The sequence below is a fragment of the Podarcis pityusensis genome (genome assembly GCF_964106645.2).
Source record: "Podarcis pityusensis genome assembly, chromosome: 16".
Lineage (NCBI taxonomy): Eukaryota > Metazoa > Chordata > Lepidosauria > Squamata > Lacertidae > Podarcis > Podarcis pityusensis.
The window spans coordinates 16,047,363-16,063,465 of record NC_138041.1 but is presented as its reverse complement, the minus strand read 5'-3'; the positions used below and the strand labels follow the sequence as shown (position 1 = coordinate 16,063,465).

General features: G+C 49.2%; 2 protein-coding genes across 6 annotated transcripts in view; one reads left to right on the top strand and one right to left on the bottom strand.

Annotated features, from left to right (window-relative positions):
• The window catches only part of TMEM79 (transmembrane protein 79), a gene marked incomplete at its 3' end in the record, with an annotated part of 23,441 nt that extends 17,027 nt beyond the window's left edge, over positions 1–6,414 (top strand). For all 5 annotated transcript variants that reach the window (XM_080985931.1, XM_080985932.1, XM_080985929.1 and 2 more), the window contains exon 4: positions 613–6,414. In XM_080985931.1, the coding sequence (XP_080842057.1) occupies positions 613–829 (217 nt within the window). The remainder of the gene's footprint in view (positions 1–612) is intronic.
• GLMP (glycosylated lysosomal membrane protein) lies at positions 5,578–16,103 on the bottom strand. The gene is made up of 7 exons (XM_080985928.1): positions 15,971–16,103; positions 12,235–12,492; positions 11,802–11,999; positions 10,487–10,705; positions 7,966–8,243; positions 7,273–7,422; positions 5,578–6,332 (listed from the first exon to the last, which is right to left on the bottom strand). The coding sequence occupies exons 1-7, from the start codon at positions 16,058–16,060 to the stop codon at positions 6,257–6,259; spliced, it is 1,269 nt and encodes a 422-aa protein (XP_080842054.1). The 5' UTR covers positions 16,061–16,103; the 3' UTR covers positions 5,578–6,256.

Genomic DNA, 16,103 nt, shown 5'->3' with positions numbered 1-16,103 from the left:
CAACAACCCTGTGAGGTAGGTTAGGTTGCGAGACAGTGACTGGCCCAAGGTCACCCAGTGAACTTCGTGGCTGAGTGGGGATTTGAACCCTGGTCTCCTGGACCCTAGTCCAACACACTAATCACTATACCACTGGGACTACCCCCTCCCCTGCTGCACTGGCCAACAAAAGCCAGTTAAATCTCCATTTTTCATCTTCAAGGTAGTGACGGCATCTAGCATCACTGAAATGTCGGTGGGTTCCCATGAGGCAAGACACAGTGATAACAGCAAGAACCTTCATTGAACTAACAGAACTGAACAACAGGGGCAAAGCAACTGCTTATATACATTTCTGAAGGCCTGGGCCACTCCCACTCCCAACGTGATTGGCTGTTCAAACTTCCAAGCTGCGAATCATAACTCAGAGTTTAAGGGCCAATGGCAGAGGCCCAAATCCTGAAATGTTCTGTGATTGGATATCATGTATCGAATCAGAACACAGGGGCTCAGTTCAAAACTCAAGCTCAGGCAAACAGGACCACTGAATACATAACAATCACGGCTATCTTTTGATCCTCTTCTTGCTTGCTTTCTCGCCTCCCTCTCACCCTTTCCCCCAATTTCCTCCAGGCTCCTCTACTGGCTAGCCTATGCCATGGGCCGCTCCTTCCGTGGTTTCGGATTCGGCCTGACGTTCCTGCCCCTCTTCACCATGCTGTTGTTCAACCTCTACAGCATGTTCATCATGGATCCAGAGAACATGTTTGCTGTGGCCGACAGCAGTGACAAGTCCTCCCAAGAGAAGGAGCAGCGTCTGGCGGCCTCCAAGCCTCGGTTCTGGGGCTGAAGAGGGCAGGCGGGGAGGGGAGAGGCCTCAGCCCAGCCCCCCCCCTTGGATGGCCGCTGCCTTGCCTTGGACTCTGGCCTTGACCCAATGGACATTATACATGATGACACTCAGGTCTCACTACCTGACGGGGTGCCCACCGTCCCCTGCTATAGTCCTAATGTTTGATACACCTGTAGGGCAGGAGCCCTCTTCCCCATTACTTTGAGTCCGCTTTGTCCTCAAAACGGGGGCCAAATTGTATCCTATAATATTGAAGCTTATTCTAGACCAGCTGCAGAGTTGAAATCTGAAGTGCAGGTAGCCTTATTGTGTGAGAAGTCTGAAGGCAGGGACATTTGTAGGCAGTGCTTTTTTCTGGGGGGATGCAGGGGTACGTATACCCCTAAACATTTTGTGAATCTTTGTACTTTTGTCCATTTACTGTATTTATTTCCCCCGATTTGAATTATAAAATGGTGGTTTTCTTGGGTCAAAATGAGAAGACCCCTAAACATTCTTTTAAAGAAAAAAAGTTCTGTTTGTAGGTCATCATCTCCTGGAAACAGGAGGAAATCAGAGTTACCCAGAAATGGTTGTGGTAGGGCCAGGCTGTGCAGGAAATGGACACTACATAGAACCATATAATTGTAGCATTGAAAGGGACCCCAAGAGTCATCTAGTCTAACCCCCTGCAATGCAGGAATTGCAGCTTAAGAACCCCTGGCAGATGCCCATCCGACCAGTTAAAATCCTCCAGGGAAATAGAGTTTGCCACCTTCCGAGGAAGTCCATTAAGCTGCTGAATAGCTCTTGCCACCAGAAAGTTTTTCTTGATGTTTGATGTTTCCTTTCTTGTCATTTGAACCCATTGATTCCTTTTCACATGGCCCAACGTGCACATAGATTCAGAGGAAAACCTGGATATGAGGCATGCTTCCAGCCAACAAAAATTTGGGCTGCAAAGTTTGCCTGGTCAGAGAGATCAGTGTCCCAGTTCAAAGCCAGCCAAAGCCAGAGGTAGAATGGAATAGGGTTGCTGGATCTCCAGGACTGGCCTGAAGTCTCCAGGTTTGCCTGACCCCCCGCTAAGTGGCAGAGGGAAGGCTTGGATCTCCAAGTGAGCAAGAGTGCAATTAATAAAAAAGCATTAAAAAGAGGATTGTGAATGCAGATAGCAAGCTTCAGCCTGGCAGGACCTGACTGCAAATTATTGCACAGACACTATGGGGTGGTGGTCTACCCTCTCCCAGTTAACCTCTGTCTCTGCCAGTTATTGCACAGACTCTTGGGAAAGGGGCTCTCCAACCTTTACTCCTGCCTCCTCTCTCCCAATCAACCTCTGTCTCCAGGGTTCAGTGATAGGAGGAAATGCAGAGGAAGAACCACCAGAGGCTTCCCCCATGACAGGGGCCACCCCTTGGTCTCACGTTTGAGTCCTGAAGTCTTAGGATCTGGGACGTTCCTGACCTGTCAACCCTTGAGTTAAACATTGGTCAGCGGGGACTTCATTGCCTCTTCAACTGCCCTCAAGGTACCAGTTGCTGGAGACTACAGGAGAGGGTATTAAGGTCCCGTTGGGGGCACCTGGCTGGCCGCTGTCAGAACTGGATGCTGGACTAGTTGGGCTGTTAGCCTGATCTAGCAGGGCTCTTCCTATGTCTTGGATTTCTGAGATGCCACACCCAGTGGCAGCCAGGAGCCGCCTCTCCTTCCAGGATGCTTCTCTTGCATAGGTAAAGGTAAAGGGACCCCTGACCATTAGGTCCAGTCGTGGCTGACTCTGGGGTTGCGGCACTCATCTCGCTTTATTGGCCGAGGAGCCGGCGTACAGCTTCCGGGTCATGTGGCCAGCATGACTAAGCCGCTTCTGGTGAACCAGAGCAGCGCAGGGAAACGCCGTTTACCTTCCTGCCAGAGCAATACCTATTTATCTACTTGCACTTTGACGTGCTTTCGAACTGCTAGGTTGGCAGGAGCAGCGGGGATTCGAACCACCAACCACCTGATCGACAAGTCCTAGGCTCTGTGGTTTAACCCACAGCACCACCCGCGTCCCAGGAGGCTCCCTCCACCAAGTGGCGACACCTCTGCAGAGGCTTCCGAGATCCTTGCAGGCTGCTGTTGATGATGTACATGGACGGTGTGCTCTAGAGATACAGCTCCTCCATCTCGGAATGTGAAGGCCTTTAAAGGAGGCCCAGTTGTTTGTGGAACACTTGTCTTTGACTCATGCTGTGATAAATCTTGTTTTAAAAACCATTTGTTGTCCTAAGCCAGAACTTTCCAAACTGCTCATGTTGGTGATACAGCTTTTTCTACAGCTGCTAACTTTAAGGTGAAGCGGGAATGCTGTCTCCAATGCCAGACAAATTCCAACCTAGTTGCTGTTACTAGGTGGATCATTAGGTCCTTATATAACACATTTTGCATGGGGAGAAGTGATGGCAATGCTAAACCTGGGTCTGGAGGGATAACTTGTGGTGTTATGGAGGAGCTAGGACCTTTACCCATAAATCTTGTGCTGCTAGGCATTGCCACCCCATATGGCAACATCCTCCCCGTCCCTTAAATCCTCTCCAGCAAGCGGCTCACCCCGTCGCAGGGATTTGAACCGCCGACCTTCTGATCGACAAGTCCTTTGCAACCTGGCAGGCATGTAATATCATCTATATAGGAGTAATAATGCAATTTCTCTATTTTTGGATGATACGCTTTTCATTGAGGGCACTAGTATATTTTAAGAACATTACATAACCTATGTTATTTATTATCATTTTCTATTTGTGTGTGTATTGTACTGGTCACAACCATGCCATTGTATAGTTAATCATAGTTAAATCATAAAGGATATTCTTTTCAAGCAAATGCTTCTCCACACACACACCCCATCACCACTCACTGCTGGAGCTGTGGCGAGCTTGTAGGGAGGTTGTGGCGAGTTCCCCCACTCAGCTGGTCCCCTCGAGACCCCACTCTTCCATGGGGTTTTTTTTAGGGGAGCGCCTAGCCCTGGCACTTCCCCTACAGGCCCAAATAGCCCAAAATGGTTGTCTGTCAACAAGACGACCCGTTTCGCGCCGTCATTCTGTTCTGCAGGCAGACCAGAAGTCTAAGGATATTCTTTTTAAGCAGATGTTATCATCCTTAGTTATCCTATTCCTGCATTGCAGGTTAGACCAGACCAGGCTTCTTCATCCTCAGCCCTCCAGATGTTTTGAGACTACAATTCCCATAATCTCTGACCACTGGTCCTGCTAACTAGGGATCACGGGAGTTGTAGGCCAAAAACATCTGGAGGGCCGAGGTTGAGGAAGCCTGGACTCGACGGCCCTTTGGGTCTCTTACAATTCTGCAGTTCTGTTTCACAGTGGGCACAATGAAAGCTTCTGCTTTTGGGAAGCAGAGGCGATAGCCATTTAATTTGGAGGTGTTGCACAAGTATGACATTTTCCTGACTAAGGCTTGCACACCACCTCTGTATTATTATTATTTTTAAAGCCTGATGTACGCGCTGCAATAACTCTCTGGAGATCTTGAGAGAACAGCTTCCTCCTAAACCGGTTGTTGAAATCTGAACATGCTTCGGCAGGCAGTTGCTGGTGGAAACGGGCACGCTTGGAAGGTTTGTGCCCCTGGAAAGAAACTGCTCAGTTCTGCTCCCGTGAGAAGCAAGCAGAAGTAGGGATAGGGTGTCGGAGCTCACCATGTGTCTGTGAGCAACAGCTCACCACAAAAGTGCCAATTTGCTTACACAGCAGCAGTGACTGTGTAATGGGTTGTTTTTTGCTCATCGGGTGTTTTTTTGGGGGGGTGGGGCAGGAAGGGAAATGTCAGAAGAGATGAAAAAATTTTCACGCAGCACATAGATAAACAATAGGACTCACTACAAGCCTATGCTGATAGTGTTTAGAAAGTTGATGTGAGTTTTATTCTCTCTTTAGTTTAACTTTCTAGAAGTTTTAAATTATTGGTTAATTCTTCTTAATGGCAATTTTATTATTTCTTGTAAACTGGTTTGAGGGCGTCCTTTTACAATCAATTTTACAAAACAAATAAATGACAGCAGCCAAGGCAGAAGGAACCAAAGTGATTTTAGACATGGTTGTATGGGGGTGGGGAATCAGTTCAGGGTGACACCAGCAGGGCAAGGAAGCTAAGCTAAGTTTTGTATATAGCTTTGTAACAGCAAAGATAATCCAGCCTCTGCGGATCATTTGCTATCTTTGCAAATACTACTGCTAGTGTGATTTCTCGACAACAGCAACAAAAGCAGCCCTAGCCAAGAGGCTCTGCTCTTGCCCTCATGCTTATTCCCATTTCTGTCCTGGAGCAAGAGAGCAAGCAGGGTGGAGAAATGGCAACAGAAGCAGGCTACCTGAAAGAAAGACCAGCGATGAGGACGAGGAAGATCCAGGAAGAACACAGGTTTAGGAGGGTGTCTGTTATCAGTGCTGCCTGCATTGCACAATGGGAAGTGGGATTGGCAGTTTGCAGAGGGGGGTGGCAGGAAGCCAGCCAGAGGATTGCAAAATCGGGAACAGTAATGGCAGAAGTGAAAAACATGTAGATTCCACTGTTTCACATAGTCACTCTATGGAAACGCAACAAAAGATGAATAGGCGGCTGACCTTTGACCTTTCCTTAAACAGAAAGGGTTTAAAAAACGACCACATACTAATATTGAAAATTAAAAAACGATTCTTTACCTCCCTAAATTTAGCTCCGAAAGGAAGAGGCATTAGCCTACAGAAACCGCACAAAACCAATTCCAAAACAAAATAATCTTTAATTGGTCCACAAGAGACAAGTGGCAGCTGGAAATGCACATAAACTCCCCGACAACCTCTGCAAATGAAACCTCCCCATGACCTACCTTCCCCAACCTGCCGCCCTTCAGATATTGCTGAACTAGACTTCCCATCATCCCTGAGTATTGGCCGTGCTGGCTGGGTTGAACAACATCCAGAAGGCACCAGGTTGGGGAGATTTGCCTTGGGCTGTGGTGTGATGCTTCACACCAACAAAGGAATCAGAATTGGCTTCCCCTTACCAACCCCAAAAGATGTCCACACAGCCCAAGTGGAAGCCCTTCTCGCTTCAAACGAGAGCTTCCGAACTGGCTCTTCAAGCGGTCCTCTGACAATTGACCTCAACAATTTTGGAGATTTCCTTTTTAAAAAAAGCTCAACAATTTTGTTTTGGGGTGTCCTGGTTTTCTGACCCTAACTTCCAGAATAAGAAAAAGGTGCATTACTTAACAGTCAATAGTGCAATTTGTCCTTTGTTTCACGGCCGTTAGCCTGTAAACACAACAACAGTGGCTTACCCTTTTTGTGGGGGGGAAAGACAAACGGGTTGCCAGCTTCCCTTCCCACATTTGACAGCTGTATCACGGAGAGAGAGAATCAGAGGATATAGCTGTTCAAATCATCACCACCATCATCATTATATTGCACAGCAAGAGAAACAGCTGCAGCCTCCACCATCTCGGAAGGGCTCCACCAGGGGAAAGCTTTGTTCCCTTTAAAAAAATAATACAGAGGAGCCTCAATTGGAAAAGAAGTTTGCAACTGTAGGAGGCATTTCAGCAATATTTTTGTTTTTTTTAGAAAACAGTCCTTTGTAAATGTCACCCGTTGAAAACAAGACAATGCTTTTTTAAAAAAAAATGAAAGGCAGAACGTATCTTTGGAAAGATGTCTGGTCAAGAGATTGTTGATGAAGCAATGCAGTGCAAAGACGCCGTTATCTTTTGAGAGGGTAAGAAAGTGAATGTCTGAGGGGACGGAGGACCCAAAATACTACCCCTCCCCAAAGCTTATCGCAGGGTGTTTGGCGGGGGAAATGAAAAGACAATTCAGCCTCCCCAGCGTCCCCCAGCGAAAGAAAAACCACAGAACCCTCTTTGGGAAATGGGCACCGTAAACCAGGGACCGGGAACTTGCAGCCCTCGAGATGCCAACAGACTCCGACTCCCAGCAGCCCTTGGTCAGGGATGACGACAGCAGCTGGAGTCCAAGTATGTCTAATGGTCCACACATTCCCTGTCCCATTGTAAACACCCCTGTGCTTCTGGAATATTGAGAACTGCACATATCACGGTAGAGTGACAGTAATTTCAAGTGGTAGAAAGGGAAACTTCTGGGGAGTGATCCTGATAAGCAGCCGAACTATTGAAACGCACATCCTTCCTCCCTCCACAAGAGAATACAGACAATGCAAATTGCCCCACCAGGTAGCACCATCCATCTACTGAGGGTACCCAAACACAGTAAGCAGACCAGAGCATCTTCACCAGGAGATAAATTAAGCCACTGAGACGTCCCCCTGAAGGAAACAGAAGAAACATTCCCCAGAAACAGCTGCATGAAACGCCTCTGGAGTTAAGCTACCAGAAGCCAGTTTGGCCAAGCCGCGGAGGGCAACTGTCCACTGACAACACTCAGTTGATAGGTTCGTACTCTGAATAGGGCTTCTTCCGAGAGACGAGGACGGTGATGCTGCCCCCCACCAGGAGCAGCACTGGAGTCCCCAGCCCCACTGCGAGGATTGCGATCACGAGGGGGGAGAACCCGTCCTTGGGGGGCTCGCCAAAGCCAATCAGCGCAGACCTGGAAGGGGTGACAGGTGGGGTGGGGGGAGAGAAGAGAAATTGTTAGTCAATACCTCAACTTAATATGGGACGCGGGTGGCGCTGTGGGTTAAACCACAGAGCCTAGGGCTTGCTGATCAGAAGGTTGGCGGTTCGAATGCCCGTGACGGGGTGAGCTCCCGTTGCTCGGTCCCTGCTCCTGCCAACCTAGCTGTTTGAAAGCACGTCAAAGTAAATAAATAGGTACCGCTCCGGCGGGAAGGTAAACAGCGTTTCCATCCGCTGCTCTGGTTCGCCAGAAGCGGCTTAGTCCTGCTGGCCACATGACCCGGAAGCTGTACACCAGCTCCCTCAGCCAATAAAGCGAGATGAGCGCCGCAACCCCAGAGTCGGCCACGACTGGACCTCATGGTCAGGGGTCCCTTTACCTCAACTTATAGACTTGCTTCTCCCTCCTCTCCATCCACTGTCCGTGTGGCGTAGGGGTTAAGAGGGGCCTCCTTTTCCCCACCTGTTTTTTACACAGAGAAAAGAAACCTATCCCCCCAGGACCGCTTCTCACCAGCTCAGGTAGCTCTTTTCTTGGTAGGCCTCGCTGTCCTCGCTGCCGAAGGAGATGTTGATGGCGGCCACGCCGTTGTGGACCTCCAACTCCTCTCCAAAGTAGGCGTGGGCTATGCTAGGCCGAGGAACGGTGCGATTCTCCGTCTCCAGCTGGTAATACTGGCAGTGGACAGTGTCTTCCCGCTTGGGCTGCAAGGCGCTGTACGCTGCCGTCTTCCATTGGAGGAAGCTGAACCCAGCGCTGTCGTTGCGGGGGACAGAAACCAGCTGGGCCATCTGCTCCAAGGAAAGGAAAAGCGGGCAGTCGTGAAATTAGGGCCACATTCACACCATACATTTAAAGCAGGGGTCAGCAACCTTTTTCAGCTGTGGGCCTGTCCACTGTCCCTCAGACCATGTGGGGGGCCGGACTATATTTTGAAAATAAATAAAAAAATGAACAAATTCCTACGCCCCACAAATAACCCAGAGATGCATTTTAAATAAAAGGACACATTCTACTCATGTAAAAACACGCTGATTCCGGACTGTCCGTGGACCGGATTTAGAAGGCAATTGGGCTGCATCCGGCCCCTAGGCCTTAGGTTGCCTACCCCTGATTTAAAGTGTAATGATACCACTGGGGCTTATTAATACTACTAATAATAAGTCAACTTGAAGCAACTGCTCTGTTTGTGTCTGTTTGTCTGTCTCTCTCTAACCTACCTCACAGAACTGTTGTAACAACAGAATGAAGCAGGAGAAGCCTGTATGTCACCCTGAGATCCTTGTAGGAAATGGTGGTCTATTTATGTACCATATTTTTCTGTGTATAAGACGAGGTTTTTTTATTATAAAAAATGCTAAAAATTGGGGGTCATCTTATACACGGATAGTGCTGAGGTGGGACAGGCATTTGGTGGCTGCCACTAGCAGGAAATTGTCAGCGGATTTTGGTCTGGTGATTGGTGGCTGCGGCAAGGTCTGCTGGCAATTTGCTGCTGCGGCATTTGGGCGGGCGATTGGCAGCTGCTGGCGGCAAGCAGGCAGATGATTGGTGGCTTCATCGATGCGTGGGATTGGCAGTGGCAGTCAGACGGGTGAGCCATTGTTGGCAATCTCCCCTCCCCAAAAAAGCTCAACAACTGTGGGCAATCTCCCCCCATTTCCTCAATTTGGAGTCCCAAAAAACAGAGGTCGTCTTATACACGGGGGCATGTTATACATGGAAAAATATGGTAAACAAATAATTTCCAGGCAAGAGAAATCATAGAGTTAGAAGGGGAACCAAGAGCCCTCTAGTCCCAACGCCCTGCGATGCAGGAATCACAGCTAAGGAATCCCTGGCTGAAGACCATCCAGCCTCAGTTTGGGATTTTAGGGCTAATACCTACCTCCCTGGTACCCTCTTAAGCCAGAAGCCCCTTTTCCTAACCTCCATACTTGGAGCTAAGCGTGGCTAGATAGCAGGGAAATGACACTCTGCACATGTTTCAGAGGCACCTTTCTGCACATTTCAAGTTTCATACCCTAGCAGCAGGATTACCGTATTTTTTGCACCATAACACTCACTTTTTTCCTCCTAGAAAGTAAGGGGAAATGTCTGTGCGTGTTATGGAGGGAATGCCTACGGGTGGCGGGGGGGATCTGCTGCAGTCGTGAGCAGAGGATCCATGGTTCCCCTTCCTTCCCTCCTCCGTGGCTCGCTTTGAAACAGCAAAGCGGGAGAAGAGCCGCTGAGTGGGGAGGAGAGAGGGACAGAGAGCCTGCTTCTTTAAAGGAGCAAAGCGGGAGAGGAGAGGAGCCGCTTACACGAGTGTAAGCGGCTCCTGTCCGGTTGGTTCCTTTAAAGCAAGCTGGCTCTCTGTCCCTCTCTCCTCCCCACTCAGCTCGCTACATAGCAGCAAAGGTTTTCAGCTCGCTAAGCCGGGGATGAGCAGGGAGGAGGAAGAAAAGCAGAGCCTGCTTGCTTTAAAGAAAGGAGCAAAGTGGGAGGGGAGAGGAACCTTCTCCAATTGTACCCCTCTTCTTCATTATTAGCAGCATCCTTCTCCACCCACCCCACGCGTGCTTCTTCTCCCCTTATACCCCTCTTCTGCATTATTAGCAGCATCCTTCTCCACCCACCCCACGTGTGCTCCTTGTCCCTTGAGTGCTTTTCCTTCCCTCCCCACTTAAAACGTGGTTACAAAGCACGGATCCACATGGATCCTCAGGATTTTTGCACGGGGTCACCCCAAATTCACCATTAGATCACATAGCATGTCCATGGCTACATCTTGCACCAAAAAAATCACACACCCACTGTTGCCTGGGGCCGCAGTGGTGCAAAAACGTGGTTACAAAGCATGGATCCACAGGATTTTTGCATTGGGCTACTCCAAACTCACTGTCAGATCACATGTCTGTAGCCACAGCATGAACCACAAAAATCATACATCCACTGTTTCGTTTAGAATATTTTTTTTCTTGTTTTCCTCCTCTAAAAACTACGTGCGTGTTATGGTCGGGTGCATGTTATAGAGCGAAAAATACGGTACCTCGAATATGGTTGGTGTATACTCGTCGTCGATTGAGCGGGTGGATTCCAACTGCTTCTGCCCGCCTCTCTCCTCCACGGTGACAATCTCCAGCGCAAAGCGAGAGCGGTTGCCCCTAGGCGCGACCCCATGCATGACAAAGTCTACCTTGGAGCTGTTGGCCGTGTGCAGGAGACGCGGGAGCGGGCCGTCGCGGCTGGTCTCTTCATAGGCCGTCACCTGGGGAGCAGCGATGGGGACCGCCAACGGTGGAAAGTTGGCTGGTTAGGCAAGAGAGTCTCGCAGTGCGTGCCCTGCAGTTGCGAGAGACGAGCTGTGGCATAGCTGGATAAAAGCAGCCCAGGGTAGAGAAGCCACAGCTGTCCAGGTTTATGATTGGACTGCCAACTCTCATGAGCCCCAAACAGTATGGCCAATGGAGACGGTGGGGGCTGGGTCAAGCTACATATGGAGGGCCAAAGGTTCCCCAACCCTCCTTCCATTCCTTATACAGTGGTACCTCTGGTTAAGAACTTAATTCATTCCGGAGGTCTGTTCTTAACCTGAAACTGTTCTTATCCTGAGGTACCACTTTAGCGGATGGGGCCTCCTGCTGCTGCCGCGGTGCGATTTCTGTTCTCATTCTGAAGCAAAGTTCTTAACCTGAGGTACAATTTCTGGGTTAGCGGAGTCTGTAACCTGAAGTGTCTGTAACCTGAAGCATCTGTAACCCGAGGTGCCACTGTATTTCTCTAAGAAGAGTCTGCTGGATCAGGCCAGTGGCCCATGTAGTCCAGCATCCTGTTCCCACCGTGGCCAACCAGATGCCCATTATGGGAAACCCACAAGCAGCACCTGAGCACAAGAGCCTTCTCCACTCCTGTGGTTTCCAGCAACTGGTATTCATGAGCTGCCTCCAACTTTGGAGGCGGAGTATAGTAATCACAGCTAGTAACCATCGATAGCTTTCTCCTCCATGATTCTGTCAAATCCTCTTTCAAAGCCATCCAAATTGGTGGCCATCCCTGCCTCCTGTGGCAGCGAGTTCCACAGTTTAACTATGCGCAGCCACAGATGTTCCCCATGCCCTCCCGAAAAAGTGTTCTAATTTAGCATGTTTATTTGACTTGCATCTAGCAAACCAAGTTTGAAAAAGAAAAAAAATTAAGCTGCCTTATATTTATTTGCAACTGACACCCATCCATCGTCGAAGGAAAAAAAAAATCCACCTTGCATCACTGATTAGATATACGGCATGATCTACAACAGCCCGTCACGACAACACGCAGCAACTGGCTGTCTGACCTGTCGGAGGGGAAGCCACGCCCTTTTTTACCTGGAAGGAGATGCTTCCGTTCTGGAAGGTTCCTCCAGAGTCGGGGCCAACCCCCTGAAACGTCGCTGTCAAAGTAGTCTCGTTCAGCCTGCCATCAAGGCTGTCCCAGGTGAAGTTGGCCAAATCATAGGTAGGGTAGAAGCTGCTTGCATTAGCTTTGGAGAGATCCGAGGTCTTTGTACCGTTGTACTCAAACACCTAGAAACATCCGTGTTAATGTAGGACGAGACCAGCTGGATTAGGCCAAAGGAGGCCCCATTTAGTCCAGCACCCTGTTCTCATAGTGGCTAGCCAGATGATGCCCAATGTCCTGGAGCAGCTATATTCACATCCCTTTTCTCCCCACTGCTGCCATTCTCGTTCCACCCCACTTGGATGACCCCACACACCACCTCCTGCCTTCATTTCAGACTCCGCAGCCCTCCAAGCTTACCTTGGAAAAGATGACAGCCATGGAATACAAAACGCTTCCAGCTGGCTTGACCTGGATGGCTCCGGAGGGCGAGGGGGAGAGGAGCCGGGTCCAGTTGACGTGGAGACCACTGCTCTGGCTTCTTGTGTAGACTAGCAACACCGTGGGTGCCCCGATGGTACTCCAGACATAATGGATGGTGTCGTTGAGACCCACCGCCCGGACGTGCAGGAGGTTCACGGCAGAGCTGTTCCAGCCCGGGTTATACTCCAGGGAGACCTGGAAATGGGCGTCCCCACCAGGGTGTTAAATCTGCTTCACAAACGCCAGGCAAAGTCATTATTACATATCTTTAGGCACCAGGCATAAACTCTTCTTTTTTGCCAGGCCTTGGGCTTTTCATAAGGTAAAGGGTAAAGGGAACCCTGACCGTTAGGTCCAGTCACGGACGACTCTGGGGTTGCGGCGCTCATCTCGCTTTATTGGCCGAGGGAGCCGGCGTACAGCTTCTGGGTCACGTGGCCAGCATGACTAAGCCGCTTCTGCCGAACCAGAGCAGCGCACGGAAACGCTGTTTACCTTCCCGCCGGAGGGGTACCTATTTATCTACTTGTACTTTGACATGCTTTTGAACTGCTAGGTTGGCAGGAGCAGGGACTGAGCAATGGGAGCTCACCCCGACACGGGGATTTGAACTGCCAACCTTCTGATCGGCAAGCCCTAGGCTCTGTGGTTTAACCCACAGCGCCACCCGCGTCCCTTATGGGCTTTTCATTACCTGTGGCCTAAGAGTGTTTCACTTATTTATTTATTTCATCCCACCTTCTTTCTTCCAAGGTGTAGGAAATGGCATACATTGTCCTCTCCTCCCCCCCATTTTTATCCTCACAACAACCCTGTGAGGTAGGTTAGGTTGGGAGAAGCAGTGATTGGCCCAAGGTCACCTAATGAGCTTCATAGCCGAGTGCGGATTCGAATCCTGGTCTTGCCCAGGGTTTTAGCCCAACACTCAACACACAGCTCAGGGGCCACAATCCCACATCTGGGCAATCTTCTGGGAGACTCATACCAGTGCTGGGTGGGGACAGAGGGCACGCAAAAATCCCTCCCATGGTGTAGAGAACTGTCAGAGAAGAAAGTGCTTTGAGCTTCATTTAGTTTATTTTCAAAGGAAACTACAATCCAAAGCCAATTTAGGATCTAGCAGTTTTGAATTGCAAATCCCGCCTGCCTCTGTCAAAACAGCTGGAGGGCAGCCGGCCGGCAATGGCCATTTCAAAACACTGAAATATGACTAGATCAGCATATCTAATTCCCACTGTAAAAAAAGAATGAACTGAAAGTATTACATAACTGAAAAGCAAGGAATACTTGCCTTACATATCAGCTCACTAAGAACTTCTTCTAGGGTTGACAACTTTTAGAAGTTAAAGAAAAGAATTTCTAACCATATTGAGATAGGCAGTCCAGGACTGTGTTTATTACTCTTCTTTCTGATGTTAGACCAGCAAATAAGGACAAATCTCCATTTTAAAAAAATATTAATGTACTGTGAAACCAAAAGTGATTGCGGAACTAAGGGAAGATCACCATTTTCCTTCCTTGTATTTTTACTGCAGTACATTTTGGGCCTTGGTTTTAAAAATGTCAATAAAAAAGTATTTTTTTAAACACAGACATACCTGTAATTTGCCTCAGCCCAAGCAGCGTAGAGTGGGAAAGCAGGCAATGAGGTTGGAATGTGGGTTTTATTACACCCCAAACACTGACAGGAAATGAATGGATTTGATTCCCTAACTTTGCAACTTGGTGGTAGTGCCTCACCAGGAGAAAAATTAAGTCCCTACAGACTCCTGATCTGGCTTCTAAGCAGGGAATACCAATGCACACCTACATATTTTTCACAGGCCAAAGACAGGATTTGAGAGTCTGAAACTCCTGCTTGATCTCCTCACCCTCAGTATAAAAAACAGGGCACCAGAAAAGTCTAACATACTGGTGCCCCATCCAGAGATCAGAGGAACAAGTGGAGATTCCCAGAAGTCAGATTTGGCCCTGGCGCAAGATTTTTGGGAGGCAAAAAAACAGACAATGCAGGAACACACTGTCTTTGAAAAGTTCAGAGTCTTGGTTCCAGTTGCGAATCCCAGCTTACAAGATTGGATCTGCCATTTTAAAAACATGCACATGCATCCTTTTTTTGTATTTTAACCCCACACTTCCTCCCAGGAAGCTCAAGGTGGCGTATGTATGGCTCTGCTTCTATCTCACCCTCACAACAACCTTACGAGGTGGGCCAGGCTTAGAGGTGGAGAGCCAGCATTGTTCAGTAGACTGAGTGTCAGGCTAGAGCCATGAAGCTCACTGGGTGACCTCTGTGGCCCAGGCACTTCTATTCTGCCTTGCCCTACCTTACACGGATGCTGTGAGGATAACACAAACCATGCCTTCCTGAGCAACTGAGAGGAAGGAGGATTAAAATATAAAACAGAAATGGTGACTAGCCCCAAGAGGAATCTTGCAGGGCTTTACGACGGAGCAAGGATTTGGAACTCATAAAAACACACAGTGGTTAAAAACAACAACTGGCTCCCATTTGGCAGAACAAGATTCAAAGTTGGGTCTTCGAAATAGTTGCCGTCCACATGGAAATCCCCTAGTCCTAAAATCCACCCACAACACAGCACAGTTTTCCTCTCTCTTCCTGTTTTTTTCATTTTCACTGGTCGTTCTCTCTCCCGCCCCACACTTTCCTTTCCTTCAACAGGCGTAACAGAGAAAATAAAACATAATAAGTGTAAATTAGCATGTAAAAATAAAGCTTCAGGTGTTGCTGAACTAAATTGCCAGGCAGATGGGCAATGGAGCCCAACACCTGGGGGACCACAGGGGCACCCCATTCCTGGGGTACACAACATTGATCAGGGTCAGCTGCACCTCAGTGGGTAGACTTGCAGCGGTTCTCAACCTGTGGGTCTCCAGATGTTGTTGGACTACAACTCCCATAATCCTTGAGCTCTGGTCTTGCTAGCTAGGGGTGATGGGAGTTGTAGTTCAACAACATCCGGGGACCCACAGGTTGAAAAAGGCTGGAGAGCATTTGCTTTGCATGCAGAAGATCCCAGGTACGATCCCCAATAGCATCTCCAGGTAGGGTTGGAATAGAATCCCTGCCTGAAACCCCAGAATGCCACTGTCAACCGGTGCAGGCAATACTGAGCTAGATGGACCAATGGTCGCACTTGGTATAAGGCAACTTTCCATGATACTAGAAGGAGCCACAGCTCAGTGGGAGAGCACCTGGGTTGTTTGTTAAAAGCTCCAAAGTTCAATCCCCAACATCATCTCCAGGTAGGGTTGGAATAGACTTCCTGCCACAAATCCTGGAGAACCACAGCTGCCAGTCAGTGTAGACAATACTGAGCTAGATAGAGCATGGTCTGAGTCAGTATAAGGCAGGTAGGGCTGGGAATGTCCCCTGGCCAGAACCCAGGAGAGCTGCTGCTGCCAGTCAGTGCCGGCAACACTAAGCTAGATAAACCAATGCTCTGGCTCTGCATAAGGCAGCTCCCGAGGCTCCTAGCCTTTGCCAACCTGCCCCTCCACCAGATGTTTTCAACTACAGCTCCCATCAGCCCCAGCCACCATGAGCCAGCCCAGGCTGGCAGCGGCTGACCTCACCCAGCCCTCAAACATCCCTTAGAAATAAATCTCCTCCAACGAGGGCATCCACCCACCGGCCCCTGGGCCGTCCTACCTTCCTCTTATACCCAGCGGGATCCCCTGCCCGGCTCCCCACCAGCCACAGGAGGGGCAGCCAGACCCAGCCGCCACCGCCTGCCTGCATGTCGCTCCTCCAACTGCCTGGGCTGCAAGACCACGTGACTCCT

Coding starts and splice junctions, on each gene's coding strand:
- GLMP (XM_080985928.1), bottom strand. CDS start 16,060: ATGCAGGCAGGCGGTGGCGGCTGGGTCTGGCTGCCCCTCCTGTGGCTG. Junction 12,000..12,234: donor TGGCTGTCATCTTTTCCAAG/GTAAGCTTGGAG, acceptor GGATGTTTCTAG/GTGTTTGAGTACAACGGTAC. Junction 8,244..10,486: donor ATACACCAACCATATTCGAG/GTACCGTATTTT, acceptor TCCTTGGAGCAG/ATGGCCCAGCTGGTTTCTGT.